The sequence below is a fragment of the Nyctereutes procyonoides genome, unplaced genomic scaffold, assembly GCF_905146905.1.
Source record: "Nyctereutes procyonoides isolate TBG_1078 unplaced genomic scaffold, NYPRO_anot_genome, whole genome shotgun sequence".
Lineage (NCBI taxonomy): Eukaryota > Metazoa > Chordata > Mammalia > Carnivora > Canidae > Nyctereutes > Nyctereutes procyonoides.
Genome location: NW_026575139.1, coordinates 43,379,744 through 43,401,077, shown reverse-complemented (window position 1 = coordinate 43,401,077; position 21,334 = coordinate 43,379,744). Strand labels below are relative to the sequence as shown.

At 36.0% G+C, this 21,334-nt stretch overlaps 1 protein-coding gene across 2 annotated transcripts in view; it reads right to left on the bottom strand.

Moving 5' to 3' along the window:
• The window catches only part of DDHD1 (DDHD domain containing 1), a 108,588-nt gene that overhangs the window by 39,423 nt on the left and 47,831 nt on the right, over window positions 1-21,334 (bottom strand). The window contains exons 3-6 of one of the 2 annotated variants that reach the window (XM_055304210.1): window positions 19,926-20,027; window positions 17,908-18,036; window positions 16,698-16,845; window positions 346-452 (exon numbers count right to left, since the gene is read on the bottom strand). In XM_055304210.1, coding sequence (XP_055160185.1) covers window positions 346-452; window positions 16,698-16,845; window positions 17,908-18,036; window positions 19,926-20,027 — 486 coding nt within the window. The remainder of the gene's footprint in view (window positions 1-345; window positions 453-16,697; window positions 16,846-17,907; window positions 18,037-19,925; window positions 20,028-21,334) is intronic. The other variant, XM_055304211.1, reaches the window with a different exon arrangement.

Here is a 21,334-nt window from a genome sequence, read left to right as displayed (position 1 = left end):
AAGCTCAAATGGAACTGTGGACAACAAACGTTTTTAGTGTCAACAAATCACTTTCTCTCAAAAACTTTAGACAGTATTTTGTTCCCTCCACATGCTCCCCACCACACCCCCAAATCCCCAATCTACAGAAGCCATGCACAAAAACTGGGCTACCTATGAAACCTATATGGTGATCCGAATCAACATATGACAATATAATTATTTTAAAAATCAACAGATTTTCTTAAATAATCTAGAACAAAGACTGAGTATACCTCAAGACAACTAAATGAAAGACACTTTGTTCCCAATAACCAACACTTCGTTGCTAGTGGCTAAATCATTTAAGTTCTAAACAAACCTTACCTCCATCAAGAGTAAGTTTTGATCGCCACTCAACAGGCAGAAATTCAACATGTGTTGCGTGGTTGGAAAAATGCCTTTCTTCGATTTTTCTTGCAGCATCTCTCATCCTAAAAAAAGAAAATAAAAACAAAAACGTGTTATCAGAGAAACTTCTTCTATTTATATGGTATAAAATGTCTTTAATCATACCACTTCCACTTGCTTCTAACTTTATCCTATTATGTTTCAATTATTGTTACACCATGCAATGGTTCATAACAGTAGGAAACCTTCATTTCAAAGCTATTTCCCTAAACTTCTCATCTATGATTTCAAATACTATAAGTTTCACATTATATCCTAAATAACTATACGTAAAATCTTTGGTAGAAGGCAGCCCAGGAGGCTCAGTGGTTTAGCGCCGCCTTCAGCCCAGGGCGTGATCCTGGAGACGGGGATCGAGTCCCACGTCGGGCTCCCTGCATGGAGCCTGCTTCTCCGTCTGCCTCTGTCTCTCATGAATAAATAAATAAAATCTTTAAAAAAATAAAAAAAATAAATAAAAATCTTTGGTAGAGAGAACAGTACAATGAAGACTTCCTATGCTATCATCCTGCTCCAAATATTAGCAAGTCATGACCTGTCTTATTTCATCTATTCCTCCACTCATCTTCCCCATAATATGAATTTTTAAGTTTTATTTTAAAAATTAAGATAGAGGGATCCCTGGGTGGCTCAGCAGTTTAGCGCCTGCCTTTGGCCCAGGGCATGATCCTGGGGTCCCGGGATCGAGTCCCACATTAGGTTCCCTGCATGGAGCCTGCTTCTCCCTCTGCCTGTGTCTCTGCCTCTCTTTCTCTCTTTCTATCGTGAATAAATAAATAAAATCTTTTAAAAAATAAATAAAAATTAAGATAGAGCAAAATTGTTTTTTTTTCCTTTTTGGGGTCAGTGGCATAGATTCATGATTAGTACCACCACAATTAAGATACAGTCTAGTTCTATTATTCCCCCAAATTCCCTCACAAGAATCCTTTATAAAGCACCCTTCCCCCATATTTTAAAGCAAATCCCAGACATCACATCATCTCATCTGTAACTTGTTTAGTAGCTATTTCTAAACATAAGGAAAACATAACCTATTCAGAGCTATTATCATACCAAAATTTTTAACAATTCTTTATTTTCAGCAAATACGTGGCTCGGTGGTCCCATTTCCCCAGTTAGACTAGACATGCTATTTTGTAACATAAAATATATCTTTCATTTGTTTGAATTGAGCTCGAAATACAGTGGTCTCCCCTTTATATGTGGGATACATTCCAAAACTCCTAGTGGACGCGTGAAACTACAGATAGTACTGAACCCTTTATGTTCTGTTTTTAAACCTATGATAGTTTAATTTATAAAGTAGGTACAGTGAGAGCTTAGTAACAATAATCAAACAGAACAATTATAACAATTAAGTTATATATATGTGGTTTCTCCCTCAAAATCTTACTGCATTGTATTCATCCTTCTGCTTATGATAACATATGAGATGATAAAATGCCTATGTGGAGAGATGAAGTGAGGTGAATGACACGGGCACTGTGAGGCAGTGTTAGGCTACTATCATCTGCTTCCAGATGCAGTTGACACCAGGTAACTGACATCATGGAGAATGAAACTGCAGATATGATGGGGGACTACTGTATAGTCCATGCACTGTAATTGGTGGATATCTCTCTCATGTGTCTTTTAATCTATTGGTTCCTTTCTCTCCTTTTTTGGGTTTCTAATTTATTTTTGTCCTGTAGAGTTCCTCAGAGTCTGACTTTTAATGATTGCAATTCCATGGTATTGTTTAACATGTTCTTTGTCCTCTACTTCCCATAATTTGTTAGTGAGATATGGGGCTTGATCAGATTCAAGTTCCACTGTTTTGGCAAGACTACTAACTCCATAGGTGCATATATCTGTGTTGGTCTCTTTTTGGTGATGCTAGCAGTTATGACAATCATTGCTTAGATTGATTTATTATGGTTCCATCACTCCTTGTTTATAAAGCTTATACTTCTAGAAAGAGAAATTTCCTCATATCGAATACCTGGTTGTTTTGTAGTACAACTGTCTCCTTTTTTTGGTCAGTAAATATCTTCAAGTTGGCTTCTCTCTTTTTTTTTTTTTTTTTTGTTGTTGTTGTTGTGGCTTCTGTCTCCTTTTGACACAACCTGAGTCTTTTGAAGAGTTTTTATTTATTTTTATTTTTAAAAATATTTTATTTTTATTTAATTACTTTTTAAAAGATTTTATTTATTCATGAGACACACACAGAGAAAGGCAGAAACATGGGCAGAGGCACAAGTAGGCTCCTTGCAGGAAGCCTGAGACTTGATCCCTGGAGCGGGGATCACGCTCTGAAAGTAGACGCTCCATTGCTGAGCTACCCAGGCATCCCAGTTTGGTGGCTCTTTCATTTGTTCAGAGTTGTGCAATTATCACCACTATCTAATTTCAGAACTTACATATCCCCAAAAGAAACAATGTAGTCACAACGTTCACTCCCCATGTTTCCTCTCCCTAAGCCCTGGTGATCATGAATCTACTTTCTGACTCTATGGATCTGCCTATTCTGGATATTTCATATAAATATGTGTCTGGCTTCTTTCACTTAGTGTGTTTCAAGGTTCATCCATGTGGTATCATGAATCAGTACTTCACTGCTTTTTATAGCTGAATATTCCACTGTATGAATATACTTTTACTTATCCATCCATCAGCTACTGAATATTCTATTTTTGGGGCAATGATGTATAATGTTGCTCTGAATATTCTTTAACAGGTTTTTGTGTAGATATGTTTTCAATTCTCCTGGGTATATACCTAGGAGTGGAATTATAACTGGCTTGTATGCTAACTCTACATAATTTTTTGAAAAAGTACTAAACTATTTTCCAAAGCAGTTGTACTACTTTACAATCCCACCAGCAACATGAGGGTTCTAATTTTTCCACATCCTCATTAACATTTATTATTTTCCATCTTTTTTGTAAGAGTCAACCTAGCAGGTGTAGAGTGGCATCTCATCGTGGTTACAAATTGCATCTTCCTAACCTCTAATGATACTGAACATCTTTTTCAGTGTTTATGTGCCATTGTATATTTTATCTGGACAAATGTTTGTTCAAATCCTTTTCCTATTTTAAAAAATTGAACTTTTAATTTTTATTTTTTTTAAAAAAAGTCTGGATTTTATTTTATTTTTTAAATTTATGATAATCACAGAGAGAGAGAGAGAGGCAGAGACACAGGCAGAGGGAGAAGCAGGCTCCATCCCAGGTCTCCAGGATCAGGCCCTGGGGAGAAGGCAGCGCTAAACCACTAGGCCACCTGGGCTGCCCTCAAATTACAATTTGTAATTCCCCCCATTCTGTGGGTTGTCTTCACCTTCCTGATAATGTCCTTTGAAGAACAAAAGTTTTAACTTTTGCTAAAGTTCAATTTATCTCTTTTTTCCTCTGTGGCTTCTATTTTTGATGTTGGATCTTAGAAACCGTTGCCTAATCCAAGGTCACAAAGATATACTCCTATGTTTTAAGAGTTTATAGTTTTGGCTCTTATATTTTAGCCTCTGATTTTGAATTAATTTTTGTATATGTGTGAGGTAGAGGTTTGATTTCATTCTTTTGCAGATATCCAGGTGTCCCAGCACCATTTGTTAAAAGGCTATTCTTGGGACACCCGGGCGGCTGAGTCAGGTAGATGTCCAACTCTAGATCTTGGTGATGTGAGTTCAAGCCCTGCATTGGGCTCCATGGCCAGTATGGAGTCTACTTTTTTTTTTTTTAAAGATTTTATTCATTTATTCAAAAGAGAGAGAGAGAGAGAGAGAGAGAGAGAGAGAGAGAGAGGCACGCACAGACACAGGCAGAGGGAGAAGTAGGCCCAAAGTAGTGAGCCTGACGAGGGACTTGATCCTGGGTCTCCAGGATAACACCATGGGCTGAAGGCGGCGCTAAACCACTGAGCACCCAGGCTGCCCTGGAGTCTACTTTTTAAAAAAAGGTTATTATTATTATTTCCTTAATGAATTATTTCAGCACTTCCGTTGAAAAATCAATTGGACACTAAATTCTATTCTATTCATCTTGCTTTGTAGTAAGTTATAAAATTGGAAAGTCTAAGTCTTCAGTCTTTGTTCTTTTTCAAGATTGTTTTGGCTGTTCTGGGTTCCTTGAATTTCCACAAGGATTTTAGGATCAACTTGTCAATTTCTGCATAAACACCGATAGGTCTTTAATAGGAATGTGCTGAGTTTGGAGATCAATTTGGGAAGTACTGCAATCTTAACATTAAATCTTTTAATCCACAAATGAAGGCAGTCATTTTCACTTATATTTAGGTCTGCTCTAATTTCTTTCAAAGGTATATTATAGTTTTCAGTGTACAAATCTTATATTTCTCTTGTTAAACTTATTGCTAGGTAGGTTATTCTTTTTGATACTTAGTAAAATGGAAATGCTTTTCTTTTTTTATAAAGTAAACTCCCCCCAACCTGAGTCTTGAACTCATAACCTTGGGATCAAGAGTCATACATTCTTGACTGAGCCAGCCAGGTGCCCCTGGAAATGCTATCTTAATTTTCAGATTGTTCATTGATAGTATGTAAATACAATTTGTTTTTGCATCTGATCTTGTATCCTATAACTTTGCTGAGTTCATTTATCAGCTGTAATAGCTTTTTTTGTGTATATGTATAGATTCCCTAGTATTCTCTCTCTGTAAGATCTTATTATGTGGGCAGCCCACGTAGCTCAGCAGTTTAGCGCCGCCATCAGCCCAGGGCCTGATCCTGGAGACCCGGGATCGAGTCCCACATCGGGCTCCCTGCATGGAGCCTGCTTCTCTCTGCCTCTGTCTGTCATAAATAAATAAAATCTTAAAAAAAAAAAAAAAAAAAGAAAAGAAAGATCTTATTAAACCACATGCTGTGTTTTTTCCCTTTGTTCTATTACCCTTGATCTTTAAAAATATGTTGAATCAACCTTGCATTCCTGGTATAAATCTCACTTGATAGTAGTGTGTATCATCTTTACATGCTGTTGATGGATTCAGTTTGTTGAGGATTTTTGTGTCCATAACGAATACTAATTTGTATTCGTAAGGGATACTGACCTATAGTTTTATTTTCTCCTTATGACATTTTTGTCTGGTTTTGGCATTAGGGCAATAATGGCCTCAAAGGATAAGTTGGTAAGTCTTCTTGACTCTTAACTTTTCTGAGTTTGTGAAGAATTGATACTCTTTCAATGTTTTGCAGATTTTGCTAATGAAGTCATCTGGTCCTGAGCCTTTTCATTTTTTCAGAAGTTTTTGGATTATTATTATTTTTAAAGATCTTACATATTTATTCATGAGAGAGAGAGAGAGAGAGAGAGAGAGAGAGAGGCAGAGATATAGGCAGAGGGATGAGAAGCAGGCTTCGTGAAGGGAGCCTGATGTAGAACCTGATCCTGGGACCCTGGGATCATGCCTTGAGCCAAAGGCAGACAGAACGCTCAACCACTGAGCCACCCAGGTGTCCCTGATTATTAATTCAAATACTTTACTTGTTAATGGTCAGTTTAGATTTTTTCTATCTTCTTACTGACCACCAGATTAGTTTGTGAGTGTGTATCTCTCTAGGAATTTGTCCATTTCATCTATGGTATCTAATTTGTTGGCATAGAATTATGCACAGTATTCCCCTATAATCCTTTTGATTTTGATAAGGTAATTATTTCCCTCTTTGATTCCTGACTTTAGTAATTATTTTTTTAAAGATTTTATTTATTATTCATGAGAGACACAGAGAGAGACAGAGACACAGGCAGAGGGAGAAGCAAGCCCCATGCAGGGAGCCTAATATGGGACTCGATCCTGGGTTTCCAGGATCAGGCCCTGGGCTGAAGGTGGCGCTAAGCCGCTGAGCCACCAGGGCTGCCCTGACTTTAGTAATTTGAATCTCCTCTCTTCTTCCTTAGTCTAGCTGCAGGTCTCTCAGTTTTGCCAATCTTTTCAAAGAACCATAATAATATATGCAGATCATCCTGTTTTACAACTGCATAGTTTTCAATCATATAAATAGCCATAATTTATCAATTAGTCTCTTAGTGATATATATTTGGCTAACTTCCTATTACAAGTAATGCTGCAAAGAATAGCTTTGCACATGTATCTTTTAAAAAATATTTTTGCTAATATTACCCTTGATTCAGAAGTTAAGTTTGCTGGGTCAAAGAATAAATGCATATATAATTGACAGACATTCCCACATTCTCTTTTCTTCATTGTAGTTTACTAGCAGTATGAGAATGCCTATTACCCCTACAGTCTGGCTAAAAGAATATGTTGTCAGATTTTGGATTTTTGCTAATCTCATTGCCAAGAAATGGCATCTTAGTGCAATTTTAATTTACATTTTCTGAGCAAGGTTGAGTATTTCCTATTCTGGAAATTGGCTGCTCACCTCATTAGCTCATATTTCAAAAAGGCAGTCAGATATTTTTTTATTATTTTTAGAAGTTCTCTCTATATTAAAGATATTGTTTATTTGTGATATAACCTGCACATGGTTTCTCTCACCTTGTCTTTGTTTTCGGCACATAGCTTTTTTTGGGAAAAAATATTTATCAATATTTTTCCTTATTGTTTCTGGATCAAGTCCTAGTTAAGATAGTTTTTTCTATTCCTAAAATACAGAATTCAAACTCAATTTCACCTCTTAAATCCATAGTATTAGTATGGTTTCATTTCTTACATTTAAATGTGATCCAATAAAAATTTTTCTTAGTGTGAGAAATGGACCCAATTTTATTTTTTCCCTATGGCTAATTATCCCAATACTATTTGTTAAAAAGTCTATCTCCATTTCTAGCATATTTTAAAAGAAATTAGTTACAATATGATTACATTTTATTGACTATATATCCCAAAAGTTGCCTTTAAAAATTAAATAAATTGGGCAGCCCTGATGGCGCAGCGGTTTAGTGCTGCCTGCAGCCTGGGGTGTGATCCTGGAGACGCAAGATCGAGTCCCACATCAGGCTTCCTGCATGGAGCCTGCTTCTCCCTCTGCCTGTGTCTCTGCCTCTCTCTCGCTCTCTCTGAATGAATAAATAAATAAATCTTTAAAAAAAAATACAATAAAATAAAAATTAAAATTAAATAAATTCTAGGTTGCCAAAAGGAAAAGCTGCTTCCTTTATCATTACTGAAAATAAATACGATAGTCAAAACTTTAGGCTTGAAGGTATGGCCTCTTTTATTACCCACAGAGTCTAAAAGTTCCTACAGCAGATATTTCAGTAAGGATTATAAATACATTTTTAAGTTTGTTTGCCAGCTTTTCAAATGTTTAGTTTTAACAAGTGTAAGAATGTATAAAGAAAGACCACACTTTAAGGTTTCTAATATTATCCTACCCACAAATTCATGTTTGATGGCTGTAGAGTTCTTATGTAGTTCATTATGATATAATAATTAGAATTATCTGACCAAAAATGTCAAAACTGGTGGGGCTGAGAAACTCTGAGTTATAATCTCAGGAAAATACTGCATTTGACTAAAGTACTGTGGTCTCCTACAGTAAATTTACATAATCCTCCACTCTGCAGGATCACTATCCTAGTTCTCAAATGGTCACATATTTAGATACTAATTAGGCAAGCAGGTATGTCTCCTAAATCACTTGGTTGTAATTAATTGCAATGATTCAAAAAAAGGAAAGAAAGAGAAAGATGAAAGAAAATAGTAAGGAATGGAGGAAGGAAGGGGATAAGGAAGGGAAGAGGGAGAAGAGAGGGCTGGGACGGAGGAAGGGAGAGAGATTGGCTATGTCTCCAGATTTGCCTTACTAAAAATGGTAAAATATTTCCTAAATATATGGGTCTTGACTACATGAGAAACCCTGAGACCAATGGATAACAGAGAAAACAACAAAACAGGAATAATTAAAAAACATTATGCAATAGCACAGGCTACAATCCATGACTGTACAGCTACAAGGCTCCGCACAAAGTTGTGTCTTTGCTATAAGCTTATTAAGCTTCATTGTTCCCCTATAGGCAATGAATGCTTGCTTAGTTGATATTTTGAAAGAGAGAGAAATTAATAGGACCTATGAATTACTGTCCAATTAAAGATCATTAAATAGCTCTGAAAAAAATAAATCTTTATAATTCTCAATTAAAAAAAATCAATTGATAACACAAATTGGTTTTAAGATACATATAGGAAAGGATGAAAATAGAAAATGAAAACAATTGACAAGGTACACCCTTTACACAAGAAAGCAAGGCCCAAAAGTGTATATGCCACCTTTGTGTGAAAAAATTTGCATTGCTGAAAGAAATTTTAGAAAAATATAAAACAAATGAATAACATTGCTATGAGACACAAGGACAGAAGACAATGGGGGATGATGGAGAGAGGAATGGGAGTCAGACTTCTCATTCTGCACATTTTTATACTTTGTAAACCATGTGAATATATTTCCTATTCAAAAAATAAATTTTGTTGACAATCTGGTTTGCTGTTGTCCTTCCATTTTTTCTATGCTTACAGCTTGATACCTTTCTTCTTTAAAAATTCCTTTGTGGGGACCCTGTTAAAGAAAGAGGAAGCCAAAAGAAATAATCCACAAAAACAGGGATTGAAAAGATATTACAATGACACTAAATTCATATCTTTCAATAGTTACTCTGAATGGGAATGGGCTAAGTGATCCCATCAAAAGACCCAGGGTATCAGACTGGATAAAAAAGCAAGACCCATCTATTTGCTGTCTACAAGAGACTCATTTGAGACCTAAGGACACCTCCAGCCTGAAAATGAAAGGTTGGAGAACCATTTACCATTCAAATGGTCCTCAAAAGAAAGCAGGGGTAGCAATCATATCAGATAAATTAAAGTTTATCGCAAAGACTGTAGTAAGAGATGAAGAGGGACACTATATCATACTTAAAGGGTCTATCCAACAAGAAGATCTAACAATCATGAATATTTATGCCCCTAATGTAGGAGCAACCAAGTATATCAATCAATCAATAACCAAAGTAAAGACATACTTAGATAATAATACACTAATAGTAGGAGACCTCAACACCGCACTTGCTGCAAATGACAGATATTTCAGGCACAACATCACCAAAGAAACAAGAGCTTTAAATGATACACTGGACCAGATGGATTTCACACATATATACAGAACTTTCCATCCGAACGCACTGAATACATATTCTTCTCAGGTGCACATGGAACTTTCTCCAGAATAGACCACATACTGGGTCACAAATCAGGTCTCAACTGATACCAAAAGACTGGGAATGTCCCCTGCATATTTTCAGACCACAATGCTTTGAAACTAGAACTCAATCACAAGAAGAAATTTGGAAGAAACTCAAACACGTGGAGGTTAAAGAACATCCCGCTAAAAGATGAATTGGACAACCAGGAAATTAGAGAAGAATTAAAAAGATTCATGGAAATTAAAGAAAATGAAGACACAACCAAAATCTTTGGGATACAGCAAAAGCAGTCCTAAGAGGGAAATACATCGCAATACAAGCATCCCTCAAAAAATTGGAAAAAACTCAAATACACAAGCTAACCTCGCACCTAAAGGAACTGGAGAAAGAACAGCAAATAAAACCAACACCAAGAAGGAGAGTTAATAAAGATTTGAGCAGAACTCAATGAAATAGAGACCAGAAGAACTGTAGAACAGATCAACAAAACCAGGAGCTGGTTCTTTGAAAGAATTAATAAGATAGATAAACCATTAGCCAGCCTTATTAAAAAAAAGAAAAGACTCACATTAATAAAATCATGAATGAAAAAGGAGAGATTACAACCACTACCAAGGAAATACAAATAATTTTTAAAACGTATTATGAGGGATCCCTGGGTGGCTCAGCGGTTTGGCGCCTGCCTTTGGCCCAGGGCACGATCCTGGAGACCCGGGATCGAATCCCACGTCGGGCTCCCGGTGCATGGAGCCTGCTTCTCCCTCTGCCTGTGTCTCTGCCTCTCTCACTCTCTCTGTGACTATCATAAATAAATAAAAATTAAAAAAAAAATAAAACGTATTATGAGCAGCTATGTGCCAATAAATTAGGCAATCTAGAAGAAATGAATGCATTTCTGGAAAACCACAAATTACCAAAACTGGAACAGGAAGAAATGGAAAACCTGAACAGGCCAATAACCAAAGAGGAATTGAAGCAGTTATCAAACACCTCTCAAGACACAAAAGTCCAGGGTCAGATGGCTTCCCAGGGGAATTCTATCAAACGTTTAAAGAAGAAACAATACCTACTCTACAAAAGCTGTTCCAAAAGCTAAAAAGGGACAGAATACTTCCAAAATACTTCCAAATACAGAATACTTCCAAACTCGTTTTATGAGGCCAGCATCACCTTAATTCCAAAACCAGACAAAGACCCCACCAAAAAGGAGGATTAGAGACCAATATCCCTGATGAACACAGATGCAAAAATTCTCACCAAGATACTAGCCAATAGGATCCAAGAGCACATTAAGAAGATTATTCACCATGACCAAGTGGAATTTATCGTGGGGATCCAAGGTTGGTGCAACACTGGTAAAACAATCTACCTGACAGATTATATCAACAAGAGAAAAAACAAGAACCATATGATCCTCTCAGTAGATGCAGAGAAAGCATTTGACAAAATACAGCATCCATTCCTGATCAAAACTCTTCAGAGTGTAGGGTTAGAGGGAACATTCCTCAGCATTTGAAAATCCATCTACAAAAAGCCCATCAAATATCATTCTCAATAGGGAAACACTGGGAGCCTTTCCCCTAAGATCACAAACACGACAGGGATGTCCACTCTCATCACTGCTATTCAACATAATACCAGCAGTCCTAGCCTCAGCAATCAGACAACAAAAAGAAATAAAAGGCATTCAAACTGGCAAAGAAGAAGTCAAACTCTCCCTCTTTGCAGATAACATGATACTGTACGTAGAAAACCCAAAAGACTACATCCCAAGACTGCTAGAACTCCTACAGCAATTCGGCAATGTGTCAGGATACAAAATCAATGCCCAGAAATCAGTGGCATTTCTGTACACTAACAATGAGACTGAAGAAAGAGAAATTAAGGATTCAATTCCAGTTATAATTGCACCCAAAAGCCTAAGATACTTAGGAATAAACCTAACCAAAGAGGTAAAGGATCTATGTCCTAGGGCAGCCCGGGTGGCTCAGCAGTTTAGCGCCACCTTCAGCCCAGGGTGTGATACTGGAGACCCAAGATCAAGTCCCACGTCGGGTTTCCTGCATGGAACCTGCTTCTCTCTCTGCCTGTGTCTCTGTTTCTGTCTCTGTCTCTCTCTGTGTGTCTCTCATAAATAAATAAAATCTTAAAAAAAAAAAAAAAAAGATCTATGTCCTAAAAACTACAGAACACTGCTGAAAGAAACTGAGTACACAAAGAGATGGAAAAATATTCCATGCTCATGGATTGGAAGAATATTGTGAAAATGTCAATGCTACCCAGGGCAATTTTCACATTTAATGCAATCCCCCTATCAAAATACCATGGAGTTTCTTCAGAGAGTTGGAACAAATAATCTTAAGATTTGTGTGGAATCAGAAAAGACCCTGAATAGCCAGGGGAATATTGAAAAAGAAAACCAGAGCTGGGGACATCACAATGCTGAATTTCAAGTTGTATCACAAAGCTGTAATCATCAAGACAGCATGGTACAAAAACAGACACATAGATCAATGGAACAGAATAGAGAACCCAGAAATGGGCCCTCAACTCTATGGTCAACTAATATTTGACAAAGCAGGAAAGACTATGCACTGGGAAAAAAGACAGTCTCTTCAATAAATGGTGCTGGGAAAATTGGACAGCCACGAGCAGAAGAATGAAACTCAACCATTCTCTTACACCAGACACAAAGATAAACTCAAAATGGATGAAAAATCTAAATGTGAGACAAGAATCCACAAAAATCCTAGAGAAGAACACAGGCAACACCCTTTTTCAACTTGGCCACAGCAACTTCTTGCAAGATACAGCTATGAAGGCAAGGGAAACAAAAGCAAAAATGAATTATTGGGACTTCATCAAGATAAAAAGCTTCTGCACAACAAAAGAAACAGTCAACAAAACTAAAAGACAACCTACAGAATGCGAGAAGATTATTTGCAAATGACCTATCAGATAAAGGGCTAGTATCCAAGATCTATAAAGAACTTATTAAACTCAACAGCAAAGAAAAAAACAATCCAATCATTAAAATGGGCAAAAGACATGAACAGAAATTTCACCAAAGAAGACACAGACATGGCCAACAAGCACATGAGAAAATGCTCCGCATCACTGGCCATCAGGGAAATATAAATCAAAACCACAATGAGATATCACTTTACAACAGTGAGAATGGTGAAAATTAACAAGACAGGAAACAGCAAATGTTGGAGAGGGTGTGGAGAAAGGGGAACCCTCTTGCACCTTTGGTGGGAATGTGAACTGGTGCAGCCACTCTGAAAAACTGTGTGGAGGTTCCTCAAAGAATTAAAAATAGAGCTACCCTATGACCCAGCAATTGCACTGCTGGGGATTTACCCCAAAGATAAAGATGCAGTGAAAGACCAAGACACCTGCACCCCAATGTTTATAGTAACAATGTTCACAGTAGCCAAACTGTGGAAGGAGCCTCGGTGTTCACAAAAGATGAATGGATAAAGATGTAGTCTATATATACAATGGAATATTAGCCATTAGAAATGATGAATAGGGAATCCTGGGTGGCTCAGCGGTTTGGCACCGGCCTTTGGCCCAGGGCGTGATCCTGGAGTCCAAGAATCGAGTCCCGCATCGGTCTCCCTGCATGGAGCCTGCTTCCCCCTCTGCCTCTCTCTCTCTCTCTCTGTGTGTCTCTCATGAATAAATAAACTCTTAAAAAAAAAAAAGAAATGACGAATACCCATCATTTGCTTCTACGTGGATAGAACTGGAGGGTATTATACTGAGTGAAGTAAGTCAGAGGACAAACATCATATGGTTTCATTCATAAAGGGATATAAAAAATAGTGAAAGGGATTATAGGGGAAAGGAGAGAAAATGAGTGGGAAAAATTAGAGAGGGTGACAGAACATGAGAGACTCCTAACTCTGGGAAATGAACAAAGGGTAGTGGAAAGGGAGGTGGTGGAGGGATGGAGTGACTGGCACCGAGGGGGCACTTGACTGGATGAGCATTGGGTGTTATAAGTTGGCAAATTGAACTCCAATAGAAAAATATACAAAAATTTTAAAAAATTAAAATTCCCTTGCTATCATTTTTAGTTAAGTTTCAAGAGGGAATAAGATTAGCTTAAGAGTTCAATCTACCATATTCTAGAAAGTCTTTATACTCTGCTAAAATTTTAGCACGGTATCAGCGTATAAATTCAGTGAAGATTTACCTTATAATAAAGTGCCACAAAAAGTAAATCCTATTTCAGATACATTCATCCATTTCAGTAAACCAGTTCTGATATTCCTATAAGTTGTCTATAAACTTTCTTCTCAACCCACATAATCACTAAAATAAGGTGAAGGATAAACACCTAGCTCTAGGATTCTAAAAACATGATTTCAAAGGTTCTCAGAGAACAAAACATTGCCAGCAGGGTGGAGTCTGATATCTGATAACCCTTTATACTACTTTGTTCATTTCAACTATAGTCTCACAAATACAAACAAGATTCAGAAGGGCAGTGACCAGGATGGAGTTAATTGTACTATTTTTCTAGTTTTGGACAGTTAACTTAGGAATGAATGGTAGAAAGCAGGGAAAGGATCACGAAATTCTCTGGATTTTCCATTAAGCTGAATTCCTTTTTGTTTATTTTCTATCAATTACTAATTTATGTGGGGAGTTTTCCATCAAATTAACCTGTCTTCTGAAGGAATAATGCCAATTCTCTATAGCCAACATTTTTTTTTTTTTTTAAGATTTATTTGAGAGAGAGTCAAGTCAGTCAGCAGGAGGGGCAGAGGGAAAGATCCAAGGAGACTCAGCACTGAGTGTGGAGCCTGACATGAGGCTCAATCCCACGACCCTGACATTGTCATCGGAGTGGAAACCAAGGGTTGGACACACAACCAAACGTACCACCCAGGTGCCCTGGCAGATACTTGTTTTTTTGAGCCACTCTGGATTCATTCATCCTATTTCCAATACTAGCTCTTGATTTTTATCTGTGGCTCTACATCTCCCTATGATTATGATGAAGCCAATTTCCATCTGATTGTGGGAAATGACAAGTTCAGCACATCAGACCCTGCATAGCAGCATGTGTAGATTCAGGTAGCTGGATGTGACACCACTGGTCACTGAAATGCCTAAACCTACTGGGACTTATGGAAAAAGGGCTTATTCTTCTTGAAGTTGAACACAATATAAACCATATCTGGAACCAGATGTCTAAGTATAGCTCAAAAATGAAGGAAAGCAGAGTAGATAGACACTGAATTCTGGATTCTCATGACTGGCAAATCTTAGGTTTGGAATTCTCAGTTTTATGAATTACTAAATCTTCTTTTTGGCTTAAGCCTTTATGGTTAGGTCTTCCCTCAGGTACACCCAAAATATGCAGGCCGGTACCTTCCCATTTATCAATAGCTCCAGAGAAAACATGCCATTAAACCTATTTCTCAGGTTCCTAAATATCTAAGCAAAAGATCAGCATTTTAACAAAAACATATATATGAAGTAATGTGCAACTCAACAAAAAATAAAGTCAGAATCAGAGGGAAGAGATTTGTGTAATAAAAGTTATGAAGATTGACCAAAGTTACAGTGGCTTGGCAGTATCTGACAAAGTTTTTATTTTTTTTTAATTTTTATTTTATTTTTTTTTAATTTACGATAGTCACACACACAGAGAGAGAGAGAGAGAGGCAGAGAGAGAGAGAGAGGCAGAGACACAGGCAGAGGGAGAAGCAGGCTCCATGCATCGGGAGCCCGATATGGGATTCGATCCTGGGTCTCCAGGATCGCGCCCTGGGCCAAAGGCAGGCGCCAAACCGCTGCGCCACCCAGGGATCCCTCTGACAAAGTTTTTAAAAGCTGAACTGTACTTTTACTTTAATCCATTACTTGGCATTAAGAGATTACAATAAAAAGTGAAAACAAAATGCAATGTTGCACTATTATTATTTGATGAGGACAAAGTTCCTGGTATCACATAGTATTTGCTCTGTAAGGACTGAAGAAATACATTTACTTGAAGCCTCAGAACCAGATAAAGTGTGCTCTGAATCAACAACTGATCTGTTTTCATCACATCATAAATATGATTAGATTTTTCTTTTTTTTTTTTTAAGATTTTATTTACTTATTTACTTATGAGTGACATAGAGAGAGGCAGAGACATAGGCAGAGGAAGAAGCAGGCTCCACGCAGGGAGCCCGATGTAGGACTTGATCCCAATCCTGGGATGACACCCTCAGCCAAAGGCAGACACCCAACCACTGAGCCACACAGGCATCCCTCTTTTTTTTTTTTTTTTAAATTTGAAGTAGGCTCCACGCCTAACATGGGGCTTGAACTCATCACCCTGAGATCAAGAGTGGCATGCTCTACAAACTGAGCCATGCAGGCACCCCAGATTAGATTTTTCTTCATACTGGCTGCTAGGTTAGGGCCAAATTTTAGGTGAAACTTTTTAACCCTAACATTTGCTTTCAAAATACAGTCCTTAATGTTTTTCAAACACAAATACAAACATCCTCCACCTCCATAACATGTTGGAGTTTTTAGAATAAAGATATGAATATAAGTAAATTCATGAGGTAAACAATGTACCTGGTGTATTGGTAAACACCCACCTTCTCTGAGTAAAATTTAGAGCCTGGTTCCCTCTTGTAGTAATTAATTGGCCAGGTTAAACTGCTGACCGGCAATTTAAATAATTCCTAGGTTCTTCATAATCATGAAACTTTGCAATTATTCTGTTTCTGCAGTTCAGAGAGCAAGATACAAATTGAAAACTAAACGTTTTTCTTTGCTTTCAATCTTAGTTTAATGTAAATCAGTAAGTAAAAAACACTTTATTCTTCACCTTCTCAATGCGGTGGGGGGAAAAACTCAAATATCATCATCACCATCATCTGGACATAATCACTCCAAAATCTGGTCCAGAAATTCCATCTATAATGTAGGTATTACAGTGCTCGGTTCGGCAGCACATATATAAAGTAGGTATTACAGTAACTGGCATTGAAGAAACGTGTGGTGGAAAGATTAAACTCTGTTACACTCCAGACACAAGTTTGGACTATTAGACTAGATGAAGAATGTATTCATCAAAGAACTCACATGGCTGTATTTTTGATAATTCTTCCTTGGTCCATTTTCTGCCCAATGCCATGCACGACAAATACAATGTGGGTAGTCTGTGATGGCTTATCTTCTAATGTGGCTTCTTCTACATAACCTCTATGAAGTCTGGTCCCACTGCTTGATGCTGTAGAAAAATTATGATTCTAAGTTTACTATTTATTCCAGAAATAGCATTTTGACAATATATATTGAAAGAAATAATAAAGTAAAAGAGATATTAAGAAAAAAAAAACACAAAACAAAACAAAAAGAAAAAAGAAAAAAATTCACTGGGTTGGGTGGGGATGAAATTTGTAAGATAATGTATCTTGACTGGCTCAGATACAAAGTGCTTAACTGGACATGACACCAAAGTCAGAAACCACAGGAAAAAGAAAAGGAAGGAAGAAAGGATGGACTGAACACAAAAGTTTAAAAAGTTCTCTATCAAAAAAATACCGTGAAGCATAGACAAAAGATGAATCACAAGCTGGGAAAAATTTTGCAAAATATATGCATAATTAGCTAATTACTGAGGTACAAAGGAGGGCTTACTAATCATAAAGTGAGAAGACAACCATTCAAATAGCAGAACAGGCTAAAGATACAAGATAATTCACAAGACAAATATAAATGACTAGTAAACAAAGAATATACTCAAGCACATCTGTTATCAAAGAAATCACAACAAAAGATGGAATAGCAAAAAAAATACCAGACTTAAAAATTTCTGAGAATTTATTAATAATGCTCTCACATCTTCCTCAGGTACCATTTCCTCTTTTCTTCCCTTTAGTCACACTTCTTGAAAGAGTTGTCTATTCTCACTGCCTCTATTTCTTCACCTACCTAGACTTCAAATCCACTCATGACTTCCATTTCACTAAACCCAACAGAAAATTTTAGCTTTCACCTTTAATTGCCATGTTTTATTTTCACATCACTGCCTGAGGTTTGACTGCTCTTGTGTTTCTAGAAGTATAAAAGATATTAATCCTGCCAGATCATTCTAAATATATGATTATCACTGATAAGTACATGTGAATTTAGTCACCTTAATAAAGTTTCATTTAACAGGGCAGTAACTGTCACTAAATTTAAAACATATTTAAAATATTCTAAAAGTAGAATTTGAATAGTCTATTTTGAATATAAGAGAAAAAGATTCTACAAATTTTGACAAAGCATAGTAACACTTAACAATTACCTTTAGAAAATCCCAGTTTTTGGGTAACTGTCCTTGCAATTTTAGATGTTGTTGCATCACTATAAAGATACACTTCATCCATACTGTGCCAGTCAACGTGATTTCGACTCAATTTGAAACTATGAATAGCTGTTGCAAAAAGGAAAAATTAATTTGAAGGTCTCTTATTTATAAGTGTGAATAATTATAATACACAGATTTTTGAATCTGTATCTGAACTGAGCTCAATAAAAAACTATTTTGCTGAAACACATATTGATATGAAGCAAGTAATACAGGGACTTTATCTTATAAATGATTAACCATGCTACAGGAAATGTCAAATTGTTAGAAGAACACAGAATAACTGGCTTAACCACCATAATTTTAACCTCTAACATGTAATTAATATGTTTTGATTATTAAAGAATTGCCTTCCCAGATGATATAACTGTTTCTTAGGTCTGAGTCCTCAATACCTTTGACATAGAAACTTAAGTTTCTTTTCTTCTGTGGATTTTATTTTTGGATCTGTGAAAATTTCACTCAGTGCCAGATAAAACAAGACTAAGGGAAAAAAATTATCTTTAAACTGGGAAGAGAACAATCTAATTATTAGAATATATGGTAGTTTTGAAATAGATATGAAGACCAATTATCATTGGATATTGCTCACCATAACAGAAATCCAAAGTTAAAAGATGTTTTAATAAGAAATCAAAGAAATTTTTTTCTACTATAATGTTCAAATCAGTATGGTTACTGCATTTCTGTAACTAAGGTATGCCTGGTGAAAATAAGCTAAAAAACAAACCCCAAAAAAACACAAACCTCTATGGTTAAGAAATACATATAAGCTGTCTGAGGCAGGTACTAATGTCTTGATCATTTTGCACCACTAACACCAAACACAGTGTCCTAGCACAGAGCCTGACATGTATCACTAATTTAGTAATGCTTGCAGAAGCAATAGATTAAAAGAACTGTCATAATGTATTCATCCATTCATAACTTGATAATTCTTATAATCCTGAAGGCCTTAAACTTTCCTCTCTCTGTATCTCTGGAATAGAGGTGAGAAAAAATCCACATATCCATCTTCAGAAAACTATGCACCTTAAAACTGCTATCCCTGATTTATTTAAAACAAATCCTCTTTAAACAAAATATTATCTCCCATTATATATAAAGACTCTGAGGTACAAAGAGATTAAATGACTTGCCATAAAGCAAATTACCAGCAGAGCCTAACTATTCTGATTTGAAGCTGGGTTGAAAATAACCTCAAGTTAAACGTGAAAGGTTATATAGCCCTGGCCAAGATCTAAGATCAAAGTCATTTTTATGAAAACCTATTTCCTACTAGAACACATAGAAAAGTAAATCCTTTCTGGGAAATTGTTCTTGATTACAAATCCAATTTCAAAAATGTATGAAAAACCAATTTATATTTCATTTATCTGACAGGATACATTACTAACATTGAACATAGACCAAGATGCAATTAATGTGACAAACAATAATATCTTCAATTAAAAAAAAAACAAAACAAAAAAGCATCCACGATGTACAAACTCAGCTTTCTTTTTAATAAAAGAACTTTTTGTAAATTAGGAAAATCTTTTTCAAGAGTTTAATATTACTTTTCTATGTCTGATCCAAACTACTATTTTATGCTTTTTAATCTAATGTTTCTAAACCACATCTATGTTAAAATAGTTTTGAGCGACATATGCTTAAAACATCGAAACTACGGGACCAATATATTAAGAGAATAGTGTTAAGCCAACAAATTTTGTTCCTCTTCAAATCATCCACAAACTGTTTTAAAGTAAAACATCTTAGTATTGGTAAACATCTTATTACTGGACCACATATATTATTTACAAATGTTTATATCCCTTATAATCCAGTAACTCTAAACAAAATAGCACAACGGACACATTTCTAAAAAACTAGTAATTTCTATGCTTTAAATACTGAATACTATAAGCCAGGGAGTATAACTACATGGAGAAATGAAACTACAGTTACTGTACCTTGAGAACGCTTTCGCTTAAGACCTGCCGCATCTGAACTCTCCTTATATCCTCTCCATTTGAACAGAGAAGGGAGGGAGAAGGGAGGGAGGTGGTAGGCAACTAAGAAAGCAAAAACACTGAGCTTCAAAGTAAATTGTCAATGAGGTTTGCCATTTTGCCTTTTTGTTGTATTAACTTTAAAAAAAGGAGTTGTATTTGACAAACATTATTCCAAATGTTTATGTATATAATTTTCTAATTAAAAATCAGTGAAGCAAAATAGTTTAATAATGTTTATCAAATATATGCTCTACTTTTATTGAATGAAAAAAGGCAAATGATACCCAAATTTTATCAGACAACTATGTGATCATCACATTTAATGTCTCTGCACAGACAGCATAAAAAAATAGGTCATGGTATTTTTGTATGCAAAGGGATTTATAAGCCCCATCTTTATAATACTAAGGTTATTTACTCTCACCAAATTAGTTGACAGTTGATGTGCAAATTAAGAAGGCAACAAATAACATTTTAAACATCTAATGCAGTTTTCCTGAGAAAATATCATAGTATACATTCCACTAGATGCCTTCTATTACTGAAGTGTATAATGGAAGCTTCCCACAGAAACAAAATCTTTTCACAACTCTGAGTTGCTAAAAGAATTATAAAATGAAACTTTTGCCAAAGTAAATCAAATTGGAAGCTCTTTAACTGATCAGTGATAAAATAATGAAAAAAAAGTCACTAGTAACAATGTATGCTGTGACACCTTGTAAACATGCAACAGACAACATAAAGCCAGACACAGCCTTTGGCAAATCAGTAAATAACCTTAAAATCAACACTTTCCCTGTGGAACATTGCTAGTTATATATCAGTAAATTTCTTTACATTTTAAATAAGCAGTTATTTAAAAATCCACTTGAAATTGAACCTTACAAATCAGATTCTTTTTCTTTTCTTTTTTTACAAATCAGTTTTTAACAGTTCAGGAAATGAACCATAGAACCTTTATTACTTAGTTCAAATTTATGTTCTAAAACATTTGCTTTTTCATCCTCACTCCCTTCTACATTAATGTGACATTCAAAGGTTAAATACTGCTCCAATATGAATACATTTAATTCCTGTTGTGCAGTACCAGAAATGGTTTAAAAATCTGTTGTATGTACAGATGAAAAGGTAACTGAGAAATGCTTATAAGGCACTTAATAACTACAACTATGTAATTAGAAGGCTATAGACTAGGATTAAAAACTGGGTTGGAACATTAATAAAAACACTTCATTGTTACAAAGGGCTGGAAAATAACTGGGTTGGAAAATGATAACTGAAACAATTTTCTTCATTAAAGTTTCTTCTCTGGGGTGCCTTCTGATCAGTTATTGAGGAGTAGAATGTACACTTGCAGGAAACATTTT